The sequence below is a fragment of the Saimiri boliviensis genome, chromosome 1 (assembly GCF_048565385.1).
Source record: "Saimiri boliviensis isolate mSaiBol1 chromosome 1, mSaiBol1.pri, whole genome shotgun sequence".
Lineage (NCBI taxonomy): Eukaryota > Metazoa > Chordata > Mammalia > Primates > Cebidae > Saimiri > Saimiri boliviensis.
Genome location: NC_133449.1, coordinates 259,803,935 through 259,823,103, shown reverse-complemented (window position 1 = coordinate 259,823,103; position 19,169 = coordinate 259,803,935). Strand labels below are relative to the sequence as shown.

The 19,169-nt window shown below is 44.4% G+C and overlaps 1 protein-coding gene and 1 pseudogene across 1 annotated transcript; both read right to left on the bottom strand.

Annotated features, from left to right (window-relative positions):
* Positions 1-6,026: 6,026 nt before the first annotated feature.
* Positions 6,027-11,064, bottom strand: LOC101041091 (membrane-associated progesterone receptor component 2 pseudogene; annotated as a pseudogene).
* Positions 11,065-17,467: 6,403 nt separating this feature from the next.
* On the bottom strand, positions 17,468-18,917 carry ANXA2R (annexin A2 receptor). Its single transcript, XM_003925890.4, has one exon. It carries the CDS (start codon positions 18,357-18,359, stop codon positions 17,778-17,780), a length of 582 nt encoding a protein of 193 aa, XP_003925939.2. The 5' UTR covers positions 18,360-18,917; the 3' UTR covers positions 17,468-17,777.
* Between the last annotated feature and the right edge of the window lie 252 nt (positions 18,918-19,169).

Sequence of the window (19,169 nt, the reverse complement as noted above, 5' to 3'; positions counted from 1 at the left end):
TGCAGAGGTGGTGCCAGAGTCCCAGCCTCTGCCTCTTTGAATTCCTAAGATTCTCTTGAAACCGGAAGGCGGAGGTTGCAGTGAGCCGAGATTGCGCCACTGCACTCCAGCCAGGGTGACAGAGAGAGGCTCCGTCTCAAAAATAAATTAATAAATAATAAATAATAAAATATGTCTAAATTGTTCTTTTTTTTTTTTTTTTTTTTTTTTTTTAGATGGGGTTTCACCTTGATGGCCAGGCTGGTCTTGAACTCCTGACCTCAGGTGACCCACCCACCCCGGCCTCCCAAAATGCTAGGATTACAGGCGTGAGGCACCGAGCCTGGCCAAAAGTTTTTTTCGTCAGAGATTAAGTTGGTCAACACATATATTCTGCACTTTTAAGAATTTTTTTATCCATTTTGTTTGTTTTTTTGTTTTTCTGGGGGGGTTTGGTGTTTTTTATTTTTATTTTTTATTTTTTGAGATGGAATCTTGCTTTGTCACCCAGGCTGGAGTCCAGTGGCGCAGTCTCAACTCACTGCAACCTCCACCTCCCTGGTTAAAGTGATTCTCCTACCTTAGCCTCCCGAGTAGCTGAGATTACAGCCTGCCACCACACCCAGCTAATTTTTGTATTTTCAGTAGAGGTGAGGTTTCACCATGTTGGCCAGGCTGGTCTTGAACTCCTGACCTCAGGAGATCTACCCGACTCAGCCTCCAAAAGTGTTGGGATTACAGGCATGAGCCACCGATAAATTATTCTATGAAACCAAAAAAATTCACTTATGACCCAGGGCGCACTCTTCCTATGTCTAATTAATTCAAGCACCTTTTTCATTTGCAGGTTATATAAAGGGTCTCCCCATGGGGAAAAGCAATCACACATCCTTTTTTGTCTTTTGGTAACTGAGCTAAGATCTCACCACTGCAATCCCACCTAGGAAACGGAGCAAGACCTTGTCTCAAAAAAAAAAAAAAAAAAAAAAAAAAAGGAATCTGAAGGTGGAATTACCATCAAGAGAGAAGATTCTAAGAATAGAACAACTTTATTAGGGGCTAGGCATGGTGGCTTACATCTGTAATCCAAGCGCTTTTAGAGGCTGAGGCAGGAGGATCCTTGAGTCCAGAAATTCAAGACCAGACCAGGCAACATAGTGAAATACAAGCTCTACCAAAAAAAGAAAAATTTTAATTATCGGGGTGTGGTGGTTCAGGCCTGTATCCCTAGCCACTCAGGAGGCTGAAGCAACAGGATTGCTTGAGCCTAGGAGTTGTAGGCTGAAGTGAGCTATGATGGTACCACGGCATTCTAGTCTGAGCTACATAGTGAGATCTTGGTTCAAAAATTTTTAAAAAAAAAAGTTTATTACAGCTATGGACAGAGAGAAAACAAATAATGGCTTTCAGTGACCCATGTGGGAGGTATCTAGATTACAATCTTCTAGTCTTCTGCCCAAGATGGCCGGCGGCCTCCAGGCAAACTGAAATGACTAAAGATGAAAGTTTTGATTTAGTTTTGATTTAATTATTTAATTATTGATGATACAGTGCCCATATATATGATATTGACTCCATAAATTATGAGGTTGGCCAAAGATGTAGTCAAAGCATTTTTTTTTTTTTTTTTTTTTTTTTTGAGACGGAGTTTCGCTCTTGTTACCCAGGCTGGAGTGCAATGGCAGGATCTCGGCTCACCACAACATCCGCCTCCTGAGTTCAGGCAATTCTCCTGCCTCAGCCTCCTGAGTAGCTGGGATTACAGGCACACGCCACCATGCCCAGCTAATTTTTGTATTTTTAGTAGAGACAGGGTTTCACCATGTTGACCAGGATGGTCTCGATCTCTTGACCTCGTGATCCACCCCCCTCGGCCTCCCAAAGTGCTGGGATTACAGGCTTGAGCCACCGTGCCCGGTCTGTAGTCAAAACATTTTTAAGGGAGCTCTAACTGATTATGCTTTACTTTGACCCTGTGTTTCTACATCTCTCCCTGAGTATATCAGATTAGTTGACCCGTATTTCAGCTGACCTCTTTATTCTCTAAGTTATGACACATGAATTATTCCAAGATATAAGAAAAAATAAAAATGTAAAAGCAAAATACTATAGGCAATTTTTAAACCCATTTCCCCTTTACCCCAAGAATACTAGTGGGTGGCACATGCAGCTGCAGCGTTTACCCCGAGATCATTCGAGGATTATTTCTTGTTGTTCAGATCATTTAGTACCTGTTTTCTGCTTTCTGTTTAACCAGACTGTCCCAACGCATTAGTCCTATTTTGATGTGGGTCAAGATGGCCAGGGGAGACCTATGTTAATTCTAGCTAAATAATTCTAAGCTTGCTTGGCTCAGAGTACACTGAAGTTTATACACTGAACTAAATTATATTATTGGTGCAGTTAATTAGAAATCAAGCAGCAGCAGGAGGCCTAAGGTAAAGACCATCTGAGAGCGCAGTAACACCGGGGAACGCCGAGGGGTGGCTGCAGAGCAGGGAATACTGCTGTGGTCCCAGGAATGCCTTCCCAACATGGAGACCGCGTGAGCGTCTTCTAAAGAACGCCTGTGCAAAGATCTCTGAGAAGGGAGGCGACTCTGCTCTCAAGATCTGGAAAGGTCTTTGCAGATGGGAGCTGGCAAGGAGGAGAAAAGCCTTGCAGGGCAGAGATCACGGAACGACTCAGGCTTTGCCTAGGTTCTCGGAATTTGGAGTGATTTTAATTGCTCTATGTCCTAATTATTCAGGAGATAAAAGCCCCTGGATGCATTGGGTGTGGTCAGACTGGGTGGCTCCTCATCCACTACACTTCTGATGCAGCCGCACCCTGATAACAATCGGTGATAAACTCAGAGTACTAGTTTAGCATGTAGAAGGATCTCAAGTGCTCTCCCCACCCACCAACCCCCGCTCCCCCCATCATACCTTCTACCCCATCACCCTCCCCTTCCATGCCCATAAGATCAATGAGATTATGCATGTAATAAAAGTGTTTGGAGCCCAGCGCTTGGGGCCAATGAGGTTCCCACGCTTGTGTTGGTCCCCTGGACCCGTGCTGTAAATTCTACCCTTGTGTCTCCATCTTCATTTTCTTTTCTCAGCACTTCGTCACTGCTGGGACTAAGGGCACCCACGTACAGGGCTGGGCTGGGTTGCTCAACACATGTTGAAATCCTATTTCTATTAAAAAATACAAAAATGAGCTGGGCATGGTGGTGCCCACCTGTAACCCCAGGAACTTGTGAGGCTGAGGCAGGAAAATCGCTTGAACCACGGAGGTGGAGGTTACAGTGAGCGGAAATTGTCCCACTGCAGTATAGCCTGGATGACAAAGTGAGACTCTGTCTCAAAATAAATAAATAAAATAATTTTAAAAACTATAAAATGATTAAGAATAAATAATAATTAAACTTGTTTTTATCATTCAGGTCTTATATAAACAGATATTTTAAAAACTTAACTGGAAAAAAATTTTTTTTATTGCATTTTAGATTTTGGGGTACATGTGAAGAACATGCAAGATTGTTGCATACATAGGTACACACATGGCAGTGTGGTTTTCTGCCTTCCGTGAAAAATTTTTTTTAATTGAATTTTTTTTTTTTTTTTTTTTGAGACGGGGTTTTACCATTTTGGCCAGGCTGGTCTTGAACTCCTGACCTCAGGTGATCCAACCGCCTCGGCCTCCCAAAGTGCTAGGATTACAGGTGTGAGCCACCGCGCCTGGCTGTAACTTGAAATCTTTAAAAAATTTCTTTCCTGGTGTCTTGGAGAGTGAAAAAAAGAAAACATTTATGGATCATAAAGAAAAATAAGAGAATGTAAAGTATAAGCTCTTTGGCAAGTGCATGCTTGGCAAAAGACACTGGGTTGATACAAAACAAGATATAAACATCTTAGGCATCTGCGTGTTTTATTTCTTTTCACCCTTTCTTACTATTTCCTGTGTAGCTTTCCAAAGACAGGCAACAAAATTTTTTGTTTAGAAAATGTTTTACAGCCAGGCGCGGTGGCTCAAGCCTGTAATCCCAGCACTTTGGGAGGCCGAGGTGGGTGGATCACGAGGTCAAGAGATCGAGACCATCCTGGTCAACATAGTGAAACCCCGTCTCTACTAAAAATACAAAAATTAGCTGGGCATGGTGGCGCGTGCCTGTAATCCCAGCTACTCAGGAGGCTGAGGCAGGAGAATTGCCTGAACCCAGGAGGCGGAGGTTGCGGTGAGCCGAGATCCTGCCATTGCACTCCAGCCTGGGTAACAAGAGCGAAATTCCGTCTCAAAAAAAAAAAAAGAAAGAAAGAAAAAAAAGAAAAAAGAAAACGTTTTACATAAAAACACACAAAGCATTTACCAACACTCCACAACCAGTCTTCAGCAAAGATTTGGCTAAAGATAACTTCCTACACAACACTCCAAGACCAAATAGAATGTAGTATTTCACATACTTTAGCTTATTGTTGCAGTTAAAAGTTACCCTTTGTTTGATGGCTTCTGCATGGATCTATACAGCAGAAGTCTTTAACTGGTGACTTGTTAAATTTGTCTAAGTGAACTTGTCCCCAACCCAGAACCTAAATAGAAATAATGAAATCAACTAACTGACATATGTGGGGCTTTTTCAACATAGGAATAACTTAATATCTATTAGTATAATATTTTTATGTCTTGTGTTCAATAACTACCACCTGGAGTGCTATAATCTTGTATAATCAGTTGGCATCAAAATATAAAGTAAAAATATGTATATTTTAATATACCAATTCTTACTTGAATAATCTCAGATCTCCAGAGAATGTTCCACAAAGTGAAATTTCTTCCTAAAGTTATGCTGAATGTGGTACAATGTGTACAAACTTGGTTAACCAGTGTCTGCTTTTCATTTCCAAGATTTTCCTTATCTTGAATCAAATGCACAATCTTACAACTGTATCATAATGCACTGGCTTACAGTGTTTTATATAAAGTCCAACTCAAGCTTATTTTAGTTTATTGTACATGCTTTATTAAAATGATACTTGTATTTACAGTATCTGCAGAAAGAGTCCCTTCCAAGGTGCTCTCACACACATTCAGACACACCCACGCAGACATCCACTCCACAGTCCCATGCACCCACACCAGTGAGATATGGAGGGTCAGACTCCTAAAATTAGGCAGCTGTAGAGGATAAGAACTGATTTGTATTTCAGTTTCTTTGAAAAGAGAAAAGCATGGGAAAATGCATTTGGCCATTACAATGCTAATTAAGTTTGTGTATATTACATATACGGCAGTTAACACTGAATATTCCTTTTACATTCTATATATACAGAAAGATATCAAGGTTTTGTGGTCAACAGAATATTCCAACTTCAGTCTTTTTTTTTTTTTTTTTTTTTTTTTTTGAGACGGAGTTTAGCTCTTGTTACCCAGGCTGGAGTGCAATGGCGCGATCTCGGCTCACCGCAACCTCCGCCTCCCGGGTTCACGCAATTCTCCTGCCTCAGCCTCTTGAGTAGCGGGGATTACAGGCACGTGCCACCATGCCCACCTAATTTTTTTGTATTTTTAGTAGAGACGGGGTTTCACCATGTTGACCAGGATGGTCTCTATCTCTCGACCTCGTGATCCACCCGCCTCGGCCTCCCAAAGTGCTGGGATTACAGGCTTGAGCCACCGCGCCCGGCCCTCCAACTTCAGTCTTAATGCTGCTTGCAGTAACTTCTGAATTCATTATAGGGGCTTTCCCTAAAAATAATTCAAGTCTACGTTAAGTGAAATAAGGCACAATTAATATTGATTTGATTGAGGGGAAGGGAAGGAAAGAGAAGGGATTAAAAACTTGTTTCAAATGATCTTTCTATTGGGGAATTAGTTCTGACTTAAACCCACTTGAAATTCCTTCTCTCAATTTCCAAAGATTTCTTAGAAATAAAGATATTTTTCTTTTCCCTGACAAAGCCAAAAAGAAAGCTTGAGAATTCACATTTTAATATTTCAGTAGCCTAAACTACTCAAATTGTTGTGTATCCCTGCCACCTCCCCTGCTCGCGTCTCCTCCCTCACCAATGGTAAAATAGAAACACAGTATGTGACATAGGAGTCCCTTGATGTTTCTTGAGGAGAATTGTACACTTGAGTATCAAATACATATCTGGTTGTCTTCAATATATTTTAACAAGAAAGAAAGAGAAAGGAAGGAAGGAAAAAAAGGAAAGAAAAGAAATAATCTTGTGACTTTCTTGCTCTTTAAAAAAATCCCTGTCTCTTTTCAGGATGATGAAACCCCACTAGACATTACAAACAACTGCAACAAATGAATTGGCAGCATAAATAATGTCTAGTATTCAAATCTTCATAGTGAGATTCATTTATCTTGTACACAATTTGTTGAATGTTTTTCGCAGTAGGTAAATCAAACCCAAAGATGCTGGACATTCTGTGAAAGGGAGTAAGAATTGCAGTTATGAAGGCCCCTGACTTTGGTTGTTTACAAAGTTCAATCCTGTTTATTGTTATCTTTGGTATCTTCTTCATCTGTATATTCTGATGGTTCTTCCACTGCCTACATAATCATATTTTTCTTTAAACTGCATTTCCCATTCTTGAACATTCTCCATTTGTAGTGCATTCAAATCTGAGATATCATATTCATCTCTAAGTGCATCTTTAGGCAAAATGTTGCCAGTCCTCTGGAGGCATCCCTACCAGCTAATATTCCATATGGACCCGCCGGCCGCAGAACTTGCTGCCTTTGGTCGCGTGGAAGGCTTTCCCATTGACCGCCAGCAGGATGCGCTGGTTGTGGGACCGTGGTACTGGCGCACCTACTCCAAGCTGAAGTCCCTCTTCTTCATGCGAGGCAGAGAGGCGACGCCTCTATCCTTGCCCTCCCCGGCCGCCAGACCCCGCCGCCCCCAGCGCACCCACAGCCGCTAGGCCCCCAGCAGCACCGGCGCCCCCAGCAGCACCGGCGCCAGCAGCGCCATGTTCAGCAACATCTCCCCGACCCCCGGCGGAAGAGCCAACCCCAAAGCCGCCCAGCCGCCCCCTTCCGCTGACGCTCCCGCGCCACCCAGCCTCTCCTGGCTGCCTTCCATACCGCTCTCACTTCCACTCCCGACGGTGCCTAGCTTCACGTCGCCATCTCCTGCCGCCAACACAGCCCGCCAGCAAACAGAAACCTTTTCACATGTGAGTACTTTATATATATTTATTTATTTATTATTTATTATTTTTTAAAAGATGCGGTTTCACCGTGTTGGTCAGGCTGCTCTTGAACTCCCCACGCCAGGTGACCAGCCCACCTTGACCTCCAAAGTGCTTGGATTACAGACATGAGCCACCACGCCCAGCAGTGAGTACTAAAACTGTAAACCGGAGCCCTTTCCTATGTGACTGCTGAAAGTGTAAAAAGAAACTGTTTCACATGTGAGTCCTAAAACTGTAAATGGGAGCCCTTTCCTATGTCACTGATGAAACTGTAAAAAGAAACCGTTTCACACGTGAGTCCTAAAACTGTAAACGGGAGCTCTTTCCTCTGTGACTGCTGAAACTGTAAAGAGAAAACTGTTTCACATGTGAGTCATAAAACTGTAAACCGGAGCCGTTTTTTTTGGTGACCCCTAAAACGGTAAAAAGAAACCATTTGACATGTGAGTCCTAAAACTGTAAACGGGAGCCCTTTCCTATGTGATTGCTGAAACTGTAAAAAGAAACCGTTTCACATGTGAGTTCTAAAACTGTAAATGGGAGACCTTTCCTATGTGACTGATGAAACTGTAAAAAGAAACCGTTTCACATGTGTGACCTAAAACTGTAAATGGGAGCCCTTTCCTATGTGACTGCTGAAACTGTAAAAAGAAACCGTTTCACATATGAGTTCTAAAACTGTAAACAGGAGCCCTTTCCTATGGGACTGCTGAAACTGTAAAAAGAAACCATTTCACATGTGAGTTCTAAAACTGTAAATGGGAGCCCTTTCCTATGTGACTGCTGAAACTGTAAAAAGAAACCGTTTCACATGTGAGTCCTAAACTCTAAATCGGAGCCCTTTCCTATGGGACTGCTGAAACTGTAAAAAGAAACGGTTTCACATGTGAGTCCTAAAACTGTAAACCAGATCCCTTTCCTATGTCATCCTTGAAACGATAAACAGAAACCGTTTCACATATGAGGCCTAAACTGTAAAACGGGAGCCCTTTCCTATGTGACTGCTGAAACTGTAAAAAGAAATCATTTCACATGTGAGTCCTAAAACTGTAACCGGGAGCCTTTTTCTATGTGACTGCTGAAACTGTAAAAAGAAACTGTTTCACGTGTGAGGCCTAAAACTGTAAACTGGAGCCCTTTTTTATGTGACTGCTGAAACTGTAAAAAGAAACCATTTCACATGTGAGTCCTAAAACTGTAAACCGGAGCCCTTCCCTATGTGACTGCTGAAACTGTAAAAAGAAACCGTTTCACATGTGAGTCCTAAACTCTAAACCGGAGCCCTTTCCTATGGGACTGCTGAAACTGTAAAAAGAAACGGTTTGACATGTGAATCCTAAACTGTAAACCCAAGCCCTTTCCTATGTGACTGCTGAAACTGTAAAAAGAAACCGTTTCACATGTGAGCCCTAAAACTGTAACCAGGAGCCCTTTCCTATGTGACTGCTGAAACTGTGAAAAGAAACCGTTTCACATGTTAGTCCTAACCTGTAAACCCAATACCTTTCCTATGTGACTGCTGAAACTGTAAACAGAAACCGTTTCACATGTGAATCCTAAAACTGTAAACCCAAGCCCTTTCCTAAATGACTACTGAAACTGTAAAAAGAAACCGTTTCACACATGAGTTCTAAAACTGTAAACGGGAGCCCTTTCCAATGTGACTGATGAAACTGTAAAAAGAAACCGTTTCACATGCGAGTCCTAAACTGTAAACCCAAGCCCTTTCCTATGTGACTGCTGAAACTGTAAAAAGAAACCATTTCACACATGAGTTCTAAAACTGTAAACGGGAGCCCTTTCCTATGTGACTGATCAAACTATAAAAAGAAACCGTTTCACGTGTGAGTCCTAAAACTGTAAACCGGAGCCCTTTCCTATGTGACCCCTGAAATGATAAACAGCAACCGTTTCATATGTGAGTCCTAAAACTGTAAATGGGAGCCCTTTCCTATGTGACTGATGAAACTGTAAAAAGAAACTGTTTCACGTGTGAGGCCTAAAACTGTAAACGGGAGCCCTTTTTTTTTTTTTTTTTTTTTGAGACGGAGTTTCGCTCTTGTTAACCCAGGCTGGAGTGCAATGGCACGATCTCGGCTCACCGCAACCTCCGCCTCCTGGGTTCAGGCAATTCTCCTGCCTCAGCCTCCTGAGTAGCTGGGATTACAGGCACACGCCACCATGCCCATCTAATTTTTTGTATTTTTAGTAGAGACGGGGTTTCACCATGTTGACCAGGCTGGTCTCGATCTCTTGACCTCGTGATCCACCCGCCTCGGCCTCCCAAAGTGCTGGGATTACAGGCTTGAGCCACCGCGCCCGGCCGGGAGCCCTTTTTTATGTGACTGCCGAAACTGTAAAAAGAAACCGTTTCACATGTGAGTCCTAAACTGTAAACCCAATACCTTTCCTATGTGACTGCTAAAACTGTAAACAGAAACCGTTTCACATGTGAGTCCTAAAACTGTAAACGGGAGCCCTTTCCTATGTGACTGCTGAAACTGTAAAAAGAAACCATTTCACATGTGAGTCCTAAAACTGTAAACCGGACACCTTTCCTCTGTGACTTCTGAAACTGTAAAGAGAAAACCTTTTCACATGTGATTCCGAAAACTGTAAACCGGAGTCCTTTCCTACGTGACCCCTGAAACGATCAACAGAAACCGTTTCACATATGAGTCCTAAACTATAAACCGGAGCCCTTTCCTATGTGACTGCTGAAACTGTAAACAGAAACCGTTTCACATGCAATTTCTAAAACTATGAACCTAAGCATCTTTCACCTGTAATATCTAATGTATAAGGCTATATAAAGGCTGAATCTCCCTTTTTTATTCGAGCTGGGTTTTGGACAAATTATTGCTCAGGCTCCTGGCCGACATAATAAACCCTTCTTCCTCCTGCATTCGGTGTTCAAGAGATCCATTTTCCCTGGCTGCTCCTGCTACAGAGGTACTTGGCACGTCTCCTGGTTCAAATACCACTAAATTCAAAGTAAATACATATTTTTCTTATTTTTTTACACATTTTATTACACTCTTTCATGTCCTCAGCTTTTGTTGAGTTTTCCAATTGCGAAAGTGAATGTAACCATCTCACACCCACTGGGATGACTATTATCAAAACAAACAAAAAGCTAAAACAGAAGGTAAGTATTGGTATGTATGTGGAGCACTTGGAAACTTTGTGCACTGTTGGCAGGAGTATAAAATGGTGCAGCTACTATGGAAAACAGCATAACAGTTCCTCCAAAAATTGAGAATAGAATTAGCGTGTGATCCAGCAATTCTCCTGCTGGGGATATACACAAACATTTGAAAGCAGGCATTTGAATAGATATTTATAAACCTGTGTTCATAAAAGCACTATTCACAAAAGCCAAAAAATGGAGACAGCCCAGGTGTCCATCAGTGGATGAATGAATAACGTTCCATCCTATGGATATATGTATGTGTACACGGTATCCGTGCAATGGAACATTATTCAGCCTCAAAAAGGAAGGAAATTCTGACACATGCTACAATGTGGATTTACCCAGAGGATAACAGGTTAAGTGAAGCAAGCCAGTCAAAAAGAACAAACACTGCATGATTCACTTGTGTGAGGTACCTAGAGTAGGTAAATTTATAGAGAATGGTGGTTTGCAAGAACTGGAGGTAGGGGGTAATAGGCTGTTTTTGTTTATGGGTATAGAGTTTCAGTTTGCTGGTTGCACTGAAATAAACTAACCTGACTCCATCTTAGAAATAAGCCTGACAAGCTCCAGCTTAGCTTTGCCCTCCCTGCCACGGCCCCCTCAGGTGCATTACTGGGTCATGCTGTACTCGAAGCCTTGAATTGTTGAGGTTTGGATCATGCTGTTCTCAGTACCTGTAACTGTTGTAACCTCATCCTGCTTGACAAGTCTACCTGCTATTGTGAAAATCCCCCCTTGGTAATTGATTGTATGGAAAGTCCCCCCGCTACCCACCTTGATAATTGTATAGAAATACTCTTAGTAACCAGCAACTATGGGAACCTCCTGCCTCCTGGTTACCAGCTTCCTCCTACTAACTTGCTTGTTCTGCTTCTGTAAAATTCTGCTTCAGCTAGACTCCCTCTCTTCTCTCTTCTAGGTTAGGTATAAAAGGAAATCACATCCCCCATTCTCCTCTTCAGGGCTGAGAGATTTTGAGCTCGGAGCTGACTCTTGGTCGCTGGCAATAAAGGCCTCTCTCTCTTTTTTTTTTTTTTTTTTTGAGAGAGACGGGGTTTTATCATGTTGAACAGGCTGGTCTCAAACTCCTGACCTCAAGCAATCCATCCACCTCAGCCTCCCAAAGTGCTGGGATTGTAGGGGTGAGCCACCATGCCCGGCCAATAAAGGACTCTAAATTGGAACTCAGAGTGTGGGCTTTCCTTCTAACTCTCTCAGGTATAGCAGCATAACATTGCAAATATGCTTAATGCTACTGACCTACACATTTAATAATGGTTAAAAAAGTAAATTTTTTATTTATATTTTATTACATTAAAAAAATAATGGAAAGACAGAATGTAGACTCTGAACTTTCAAAGAAAAGGACTGACACATTTGAATATCCAATGCTGTTCTTTGTTCACTTTCCCTTTTAAAAAAACATATAATTAAATTTTAAAGCCAAATAAAAATTGAGAAAAATATTTTAATTTGCTGACAAAAGGTTAATTTCTATAAAGAGAAAAGTTGCCTTCAAACCTATAGAAAAAATAAGCTTAGGCTCACTAAAATCAAAGAAATGCAGATTAAAACAAAAAATGTGTCCAGGCACAGTGGCTCAGGTCTGTAATCCCAACACTTAGGGAGGCCAAGGTGGGCAGATCACCAGAGGTCTGGAGTTTGAGACCAGCCCTACCAACATGGAGAAACCCCATCTCTACTAAAAATACAAAATTAACTGGGCATGGTGGCACATGCCTGTAATCCCAGCTTCTTGGGAGGCTGAGGCAAGAGAATCACTTGACCCCGGGAGGCAGAGGCTGCAGCCATTACACTCCAGCCTGGACAAAGAGCAAAACTCCATTTCAAAAAAAAAAAAAAAAAAGCATTTCTGGCTAGCATACTAGTATATATCATTTTATTTTTTTTATTTTTTGAGATGGAGTGTTGTAATCATGTCACTGCACTCTAGCCTGGGTGACAGGATGAGACCCTGTTTCTAAATAAATAAATAAGAATTCAGGCATCAGTCTGAGCCTCAGTTCAACAGACTTTTTCTTAGACCCAGGCTTCTGCTGCATGCAGGGCAGTGGATTACCAGGGCTTTCACCTCTTCCATGCATTCAAACAAATAATTGCAGCAGTAAAGATTTCACTTCTCTGCCTTTGTCCTGGAATGGCCTCTGCCTAGGATCCCCCAGGAAAGGACAGTACTGGTTTGCACAGAAGCAGCAGTGGTGAAAATTCGAAATGATGAGTGTGGATGGAGATGTTTGTGGTAGGTTCTGTAGGTCTCTGCAGGGGCTCACCTTACAAAGTTCAGATTTTTATTGTAATATAAAGGCTTGTGGGAAAGAACATTTTCCTACTGAGCAGTGGCAGTCTCATATTTCTTATTAGATAAAAAATAGGCCTCAGTCTGATTGAAAGTGAGGAGAGGGAGGATTAAAGCACTTCAAAGTTCACCTGCATTGCATTTCCTGGAAGAAAGAACATTAATCAATGACGCATTTCAAAAATCATGATCCTAGAGACAGAGAATCACACTTGAGCTTTTCCCTGGGCTTAAGAGAGGAAGTGTATATCTCTCTGTCAATTCTACACCCAACGCTGGAATCTTGCAACCCCTTTTCTCCCCGACTTTTTTTTTGAACTACTATCCCCAAATATCAAGGATATTTGACAGAGTTAAGCATCAGAATATGGAGCGATTCCCACAGAGTTCCATCCAGTAGGGGAGGGACTGGATCTGCGGGGCAGGCCTCATACCTGGGTCAAGCGACACTGGGCCTTTCATTCTCCACGAAGATCTTGAACCTAAAGTTTCCGCGTTCCAAAGAGATGCGGTAAGAGATTCTCGCTCCCCTAGAATCCCTGAGGGCTCTGAACAGAGACAAGGGTGTAGGACCGATGGGTGGTGTGACAGGACCCAGCCACGGCAATGGCAAGAGCAGTTTCCTGTAGTGTAAAGCTGTTGGCGACCCAGCAAAAGCGGGGCACAGCTTTTGGCTTTCTTCCAGGACGAGCCCCTCCGCCCTGTTCCTTCCTGGTCCTTATTCCAGCTCCTTCCCCTCCAAGAATCGCACTTGGTCGGTCTCTGGGGGCCTCGGCAATCACCGATCATGGCTCAGTCAAGAAAAATACATGTTTTCGTAAGCCTAATGGCACTGACTTGAGGAAGGAGAATGTGAGTAATGCCAACAGCAGTTTTTTATTTCGTTTTTGTTCTTATTTTCTAGTCACTAGGCCACCAGAGAAAGTTGCACCCAGTGGCCAGTCGATCCGTCGCAGCGACACTCCTTTCCCTGAACGGGTTTGTGGCTGACCTCTCCACTTGTTACTCCGAGCCTGGGAATGGTGGCTGGCTGCACGGTTGAAGACACAGAGAACGCGCATTTGTCTTTGGCCGTAGCGCTGGCGTTTGCCTCCCTTCCGCACTTGACCCGTCCTAGCGCCGCCAGATTCTCACAGTCGAGGGTCCAGCGCCCAGCGCCGCTCCTCCCACCGATCACAGTTTCTCCAAGCACTTCCTAAGCACTGGCCTGACAGCTTTCCGCCGGCGGCGACGCTAGTTGAGCGGAACAAAACGCCGCCCTGCTCGCTCTGCGCGTCACGTTCTCCGTCCGAGGCCGTCTCGTGCCGGCCGCGGTCGCCGCAGCCGGCGTTCTCAACGGGTTTTTTGCCAGGGCGCCGAGCCGGCGGTTTTGCCAGCGCAGCACCTGTTGCACGGCGTTTCTCGGTGGCCGAACCTCTCTTTTTTCTCAGAGACGACTGTTTCTTGGTGACAGCACCGTCGGTAGAGCCAAAGCGAATGTTCGTTCTTGACAACTCCGCGGGCTGCCTGCGCTCGCAGGCTCCGGGCACCGCCATTTCGCCGAGCCGGGGTCTCCTAGTCTAGGCCCGGTTCCTTGCTTGGTGCCTCCATTTTCTCGGTGACAGCAGCGCTCGGGAGGCCGATCTGAAGAATTCGGAATTCGGAGTCGCAGCATCCCCAGTCGCGCCGCGGCTGGAGTTCCCTGCGGCGGCGGCGCTGGGCTAGGGGAGCCCGCGGCTCCTCGGAGCTGGTGACCTGGGAGCTGCGCGGGCGGTGTCTCGGCCTCCGGAACCCGGTCTTGTGGCTGCGCCGCCAGCGTTTCTGTAGCAGGACGCAGACGCGGGTTTCGCGTGTTGTTGGCTTTTTGGTGTAGCAAGCTTCGATTTCGCAGTGTCTGCGATTTCTACCCGCTGTCCAAGTCCGGGAAGAGCCACAGTGTGATTTCTCAGCCCAAGCAAGTCCCCACTTAGGACAAACACCGGGCTGCGATTTCTAGGTCGTAGGAAGTCACTGTTTCGCCGTAGAAAACTGGAGTTATCCTGTAACCCATTTCTCAGCAACTCCGGGTTTCCCGTAGCCTAGGATTTCAAATCGTAACAACCCAGGGTGTTAGCCTTGCCTCAAGGATCTTAGTCCTGCCAAGTTCCGGTTTCCTACTAGTAAGCCCTGCTTTAGCTGCGCAGATGTTTAACCCCTGTAGAAATCAGAGAATGCTATTTTTATTTTTATTTATTTTTATTTATTTATTTATTTAGTTTTAGGTTTTAGCTATGACCAATTTAGCAGTGCCTGGGAGCTCTTATACCATGTTTGGTTTCACAATATCGAGTCCCGCGTTAGCTATGCTTGTGTTGTTGTTTCAGACACAGTCTCACTTTGTCGCCCAGGCTGGAGTACAGTGGCACGACCCGGGCTCACCGCAATCCCTGCCTCCCGGGTTCAAGCGATGCTCCTGCCTCAGCCTCCGGAGTAGCTGGTAATTACAGGCGCCCACCACCATGCCAGCGAATTTTTGTGTTTTAGTAGAGACGGGGTTTCACCATGTTAACCAGGCTGGTCTTGAACTCCTGACCTCAAGCGATCCACCCGCCTAGGCCTCCGTAAGCGCTAGGATTACAGGCGTGAGCCACTGCGACAGGCGCTTGTTTCTTTGTTAAACTCCCCTGGAACTCAGGAAATTCCGGCAAGCAATATTTCTGATGACCAAGCTTGGTTTGACAATAGCAAGTCCTGCCGAGCGCGACTTCTTGTAGACCAAATCGGAATACACCAGCTACTGCGATTTTTTAGTCGTTGTTAAAAAGATTTAACCACTGCTTTCTGTTGTTTTTGATTGTTTTCGTTTTCCGTAGGAAATTCAGTCTTAGGTGTAATATTTGCTGTTTTATATGTGCCAGAGATGTCCTAATCGTAGGATTTACATCTTTTAGCAAGGTTTGTAATTACTTCTTTGTAGGGTTGGTTCTCTGTAATTTTTGCCTTTTTTTTTCTTTTGACAGAATCTCCCTCTGTCGCCCAGGCTGGAGTGTGCAGTGGCGCGATCTCCGCTCACCGCAACCTCCGCCTCCGGGGTTCAGCTACTCAGGAGACTAAGGCAAGGAGAATCGCTTGAACGCGGGAGGTAGAGGTTGCGGTGAGCCGAAATTGGAAAAAATTCATCAAATGAAAATTCAAAACTAAGCACAACATAGAAAACAGACTCTACAAAGAAGAAAATCCAAACCTTTCTTTTTTTTTTGAGATGGAGTTTCGCTCTTGTTACCCAGGCTGGAGTGCAATGGCGCGATCTCGGCTCACCGCAACCTCCGCCTCCTGGGCTCAGGCAATTCTCCTGCCTCAGCCTCCTGAGTAGCTGGGATTACAGGCACGCGCCACCATGCCCAACTAATTTTTTGTAGTTTTAGTAGAGACGGAGTTTCACCATGTTGACCAGGATGGTCTCGATCTCTCAACCTCGTGATCCACCCGCCTCGGCCTCCCAAAGTGCTGGCATTACAGGCTTGAGCCACCGCGCCCGGCAAAACCTTTCTAAACAGTGTGGTTTCACACCTGTGAGATCGCTGTCACGCCTATATCAACATCTGCTTGGTCTCACTGGGACTTCTAAAGGGACTGCAGGCACTACTAAACCTGTACTTGCTACTCCTAGAAAATCTTCTTCACCGACATGCCCGGATTTCTATATTTAAAACTCAGGCATAACTAAAGCAGGACAAGTTATTATGAAACCGAAAGTTACTGGGACTAAGAAGTCGCAGGCATGGCTGCGCTAGTACTGGTTTCCAAAGAATCTGGACTTACAAGAGCCTAAGAAATCGAATTCACCGGGTCACGTAGAATCAAAGCATGCACTTGTTACTCTAAGAAATCCCTAACCCAGGACTCGCTAAGAATAAGATATTTTGATGCAGGATTAAGCCTCTGTATCGCAGGAGATATAAACGGATACTTGTTTTGCTTAAATCCGGACTCCCTATACAGATAAACCACAATCAGGGCCATCTTCTGAGTGTAGAAGGTTAAACACTCCCGAAAAGAGAGACAAAACAGGCAGGGCCAACCCTGACCTGCTCTACCAACTGGAATTGCTAATCCAAGTGTGGTACGATTAAGTAATTGGTAGTTCACTTATAAACCACGCTAAATTATTTATTCCAAAGAAAAAGACACAGGAGCACTGCTAGCCCTGAGCTTCATGAATAAGTAATCTTTGAAATTATTTATTTATTTTGACACAGGGTCTCACTGTGTTGGAGTGCATTGGCGCTATCCAACTCACTGTAGCCTCGACCTCCTGACCTCAAGCAGTCCCCCACCTCAGCCTCCCAAGTAGCTGAGACTACAGGTATGCACCACCACAATGGGTAATTTTTGTATTTTCTGCAGAGACAGGTTTCACCCGTTGCCCAGCCTTGTCCCAAACTCCCGAGCTGAAGCAATCCATGCCTCCACTGTTGAAAGTTCTGGGATTACAGGCATGAGCCACACTGCCCTGTCTGAATAAGTAATATTAAGAACTGATCATCTGTGCAGTTGTATAAATGGTTGCATGGTCCTTCCATGAGAAACAGCAAAGATTGATAAACCCCTCAGTCTTATGGCCACGAATGAAATTCCTGAGTGTAAAACATAATGAATTGCTATACACACACACACACACACACACAGACGAGCTGTTAAAACAAAAAATTTTTATTTTAACAATTAAAATTAAAAAAATTATAACCTAAAATATGTGAAATAAAATTTAATGAAAACAAAGACAATACATCTAGGAAGCAATAACTAGAAAAATAGTATGAATAAAACTTATAAAATGAAAAATATAAATTTTAAATTTGTCAAAACTAAGAATTCTACAATCATAAAATTTCTCAAAGTTGAAACATAAAAATAAAATATGCAACAAAATAAATATAAATGTTTAAAATATAAGGAAACTGCAAGTAATAAGCGACCTGACAGAAGGGAGATTCATCAGCAAAAGAGAATTTAAAAATTGACAACCAGCAATGAAGGCACATCTTAATGTATTTTTATTTTCTGTGTGGAGACATTTGGTAACTGAGAATCTTTTCAAGGAGGAGAATCCAAAAAGGCTTCTGCCGCTATCTAAGGCTGCTTAGCTCCACAGATCCGTGGGCAACACGCCCAGGGTACAGAGAACGCGGCACAACCAATGCGACAAATCCACTCCAGGCAGTCTGAGAAGCCTGGGAGGTGGCACCACCAACGGAAGGCTGGAGGACGGTGGCATTCCGAAAGGCGCCCGCTGTCACAGGCCTCGGTGTCCTCCAGTCTCTCCCAGGGCTGGGGAGGACTGCGCAAGGGAAGTTGCCAGAGTGCGAGTCTCTCAGATTGCTCTGCCTGGTCCACCTCTTCTACAAGTGCCTCTTGCTGCTTCTGTGTCCCGGGCCAACTGAACTCAGCGGGCTGGGCTGTACTTGGTTCCAAGACGCTCTGGACTCCGGGAAAGAGTGCGTTTTGTGGGTAGATCCAGCGTAGCCGCCAGCAAGGACTGGAAAGCAGTCCCGAATCACCGCTGTCCAGAGAGCACTCTCCCAGTACTGGATACAAAGGAAGAGGCCACGGCCCACAGTCTTCTGACCTCACAATAGGCGGAGGCTGGGGCTCTGGCGCCGCCTCCGCGGAATCCCAGGCACGCTTCACACAGCCAAGAAAATGTTGCTCCATCTCTTAAGCCTCAGACCACGAGGAAACAGATGTTTCCGCTGATCCAGGAGCGAGAGCCTTCTGCAGACCAAATATCCAGGAGCCTGGGTATTTATGCCCTCCGGAGCGGATGGGCGGAGGCCAGCCGGAAACTAGGAAACTCAATAGTAACAAATGCGCGAAAATTAGTAGACAATAGAAAAACGGTAACAGTGTAGAGAGCGCATGGAACCAAAACGAACTGTAATTTCGACCAAAAAAAAAAATCGCAAGAAAAGAAATCGAAATGAAACAGACACTAAGCAAATCTTGCAGAAAACTAGCGCTACCGAACGCACCAAAACGAACTGTAATTTCGACCAAAAAAAAAATCGCAAGAAAAGAAATCGAAATAAAACAGACACTAAGCAAATCTTGCAGAGAAATAGCGCTACCGAACGCACCAAAACGAACTGTAATTTCGACAAAAAAAAAAAAAATCGCAAGAAAAGTGTGCGACCGGCAGAGACCCTTCCCAAAGCAAATGAGAGCGAGGAGTTGTTAAGCCGAGTCCAGGTTTATTGGGATCTGCGGGCAACTCGAGCGGGAGAGGGAAGAGCTGCACCCAGCAGCTGCCGGAGAGGGTTTTTATAGGGGCGGCGGCCTGTTTAGGCGAGGTGTTGCGGAGTGATTGGTGGCGGTTGGACATGGGCGGAGGGGGAATATCGTGGCGTGCAAGGGTTGGCTTAGCTTTGGCGGGCTGGAGTGGGAGATGGTTGGTGGAGGTTAAACGAAGAAGAGGGAAGAGCCTTGTGGCCAGAGGGGAGTGGCTAGGTTTTGGCGGGCTGCTGG

Coding starts and splice junctions, on each gene's coding strand:
- ANXA2R (XM_003925890.4), bottom strand. CDS start 18,359: ATGGAGCAACATTTTCTTGGCTGTGTGAAGCGTGCCTGGGATTCCGCG.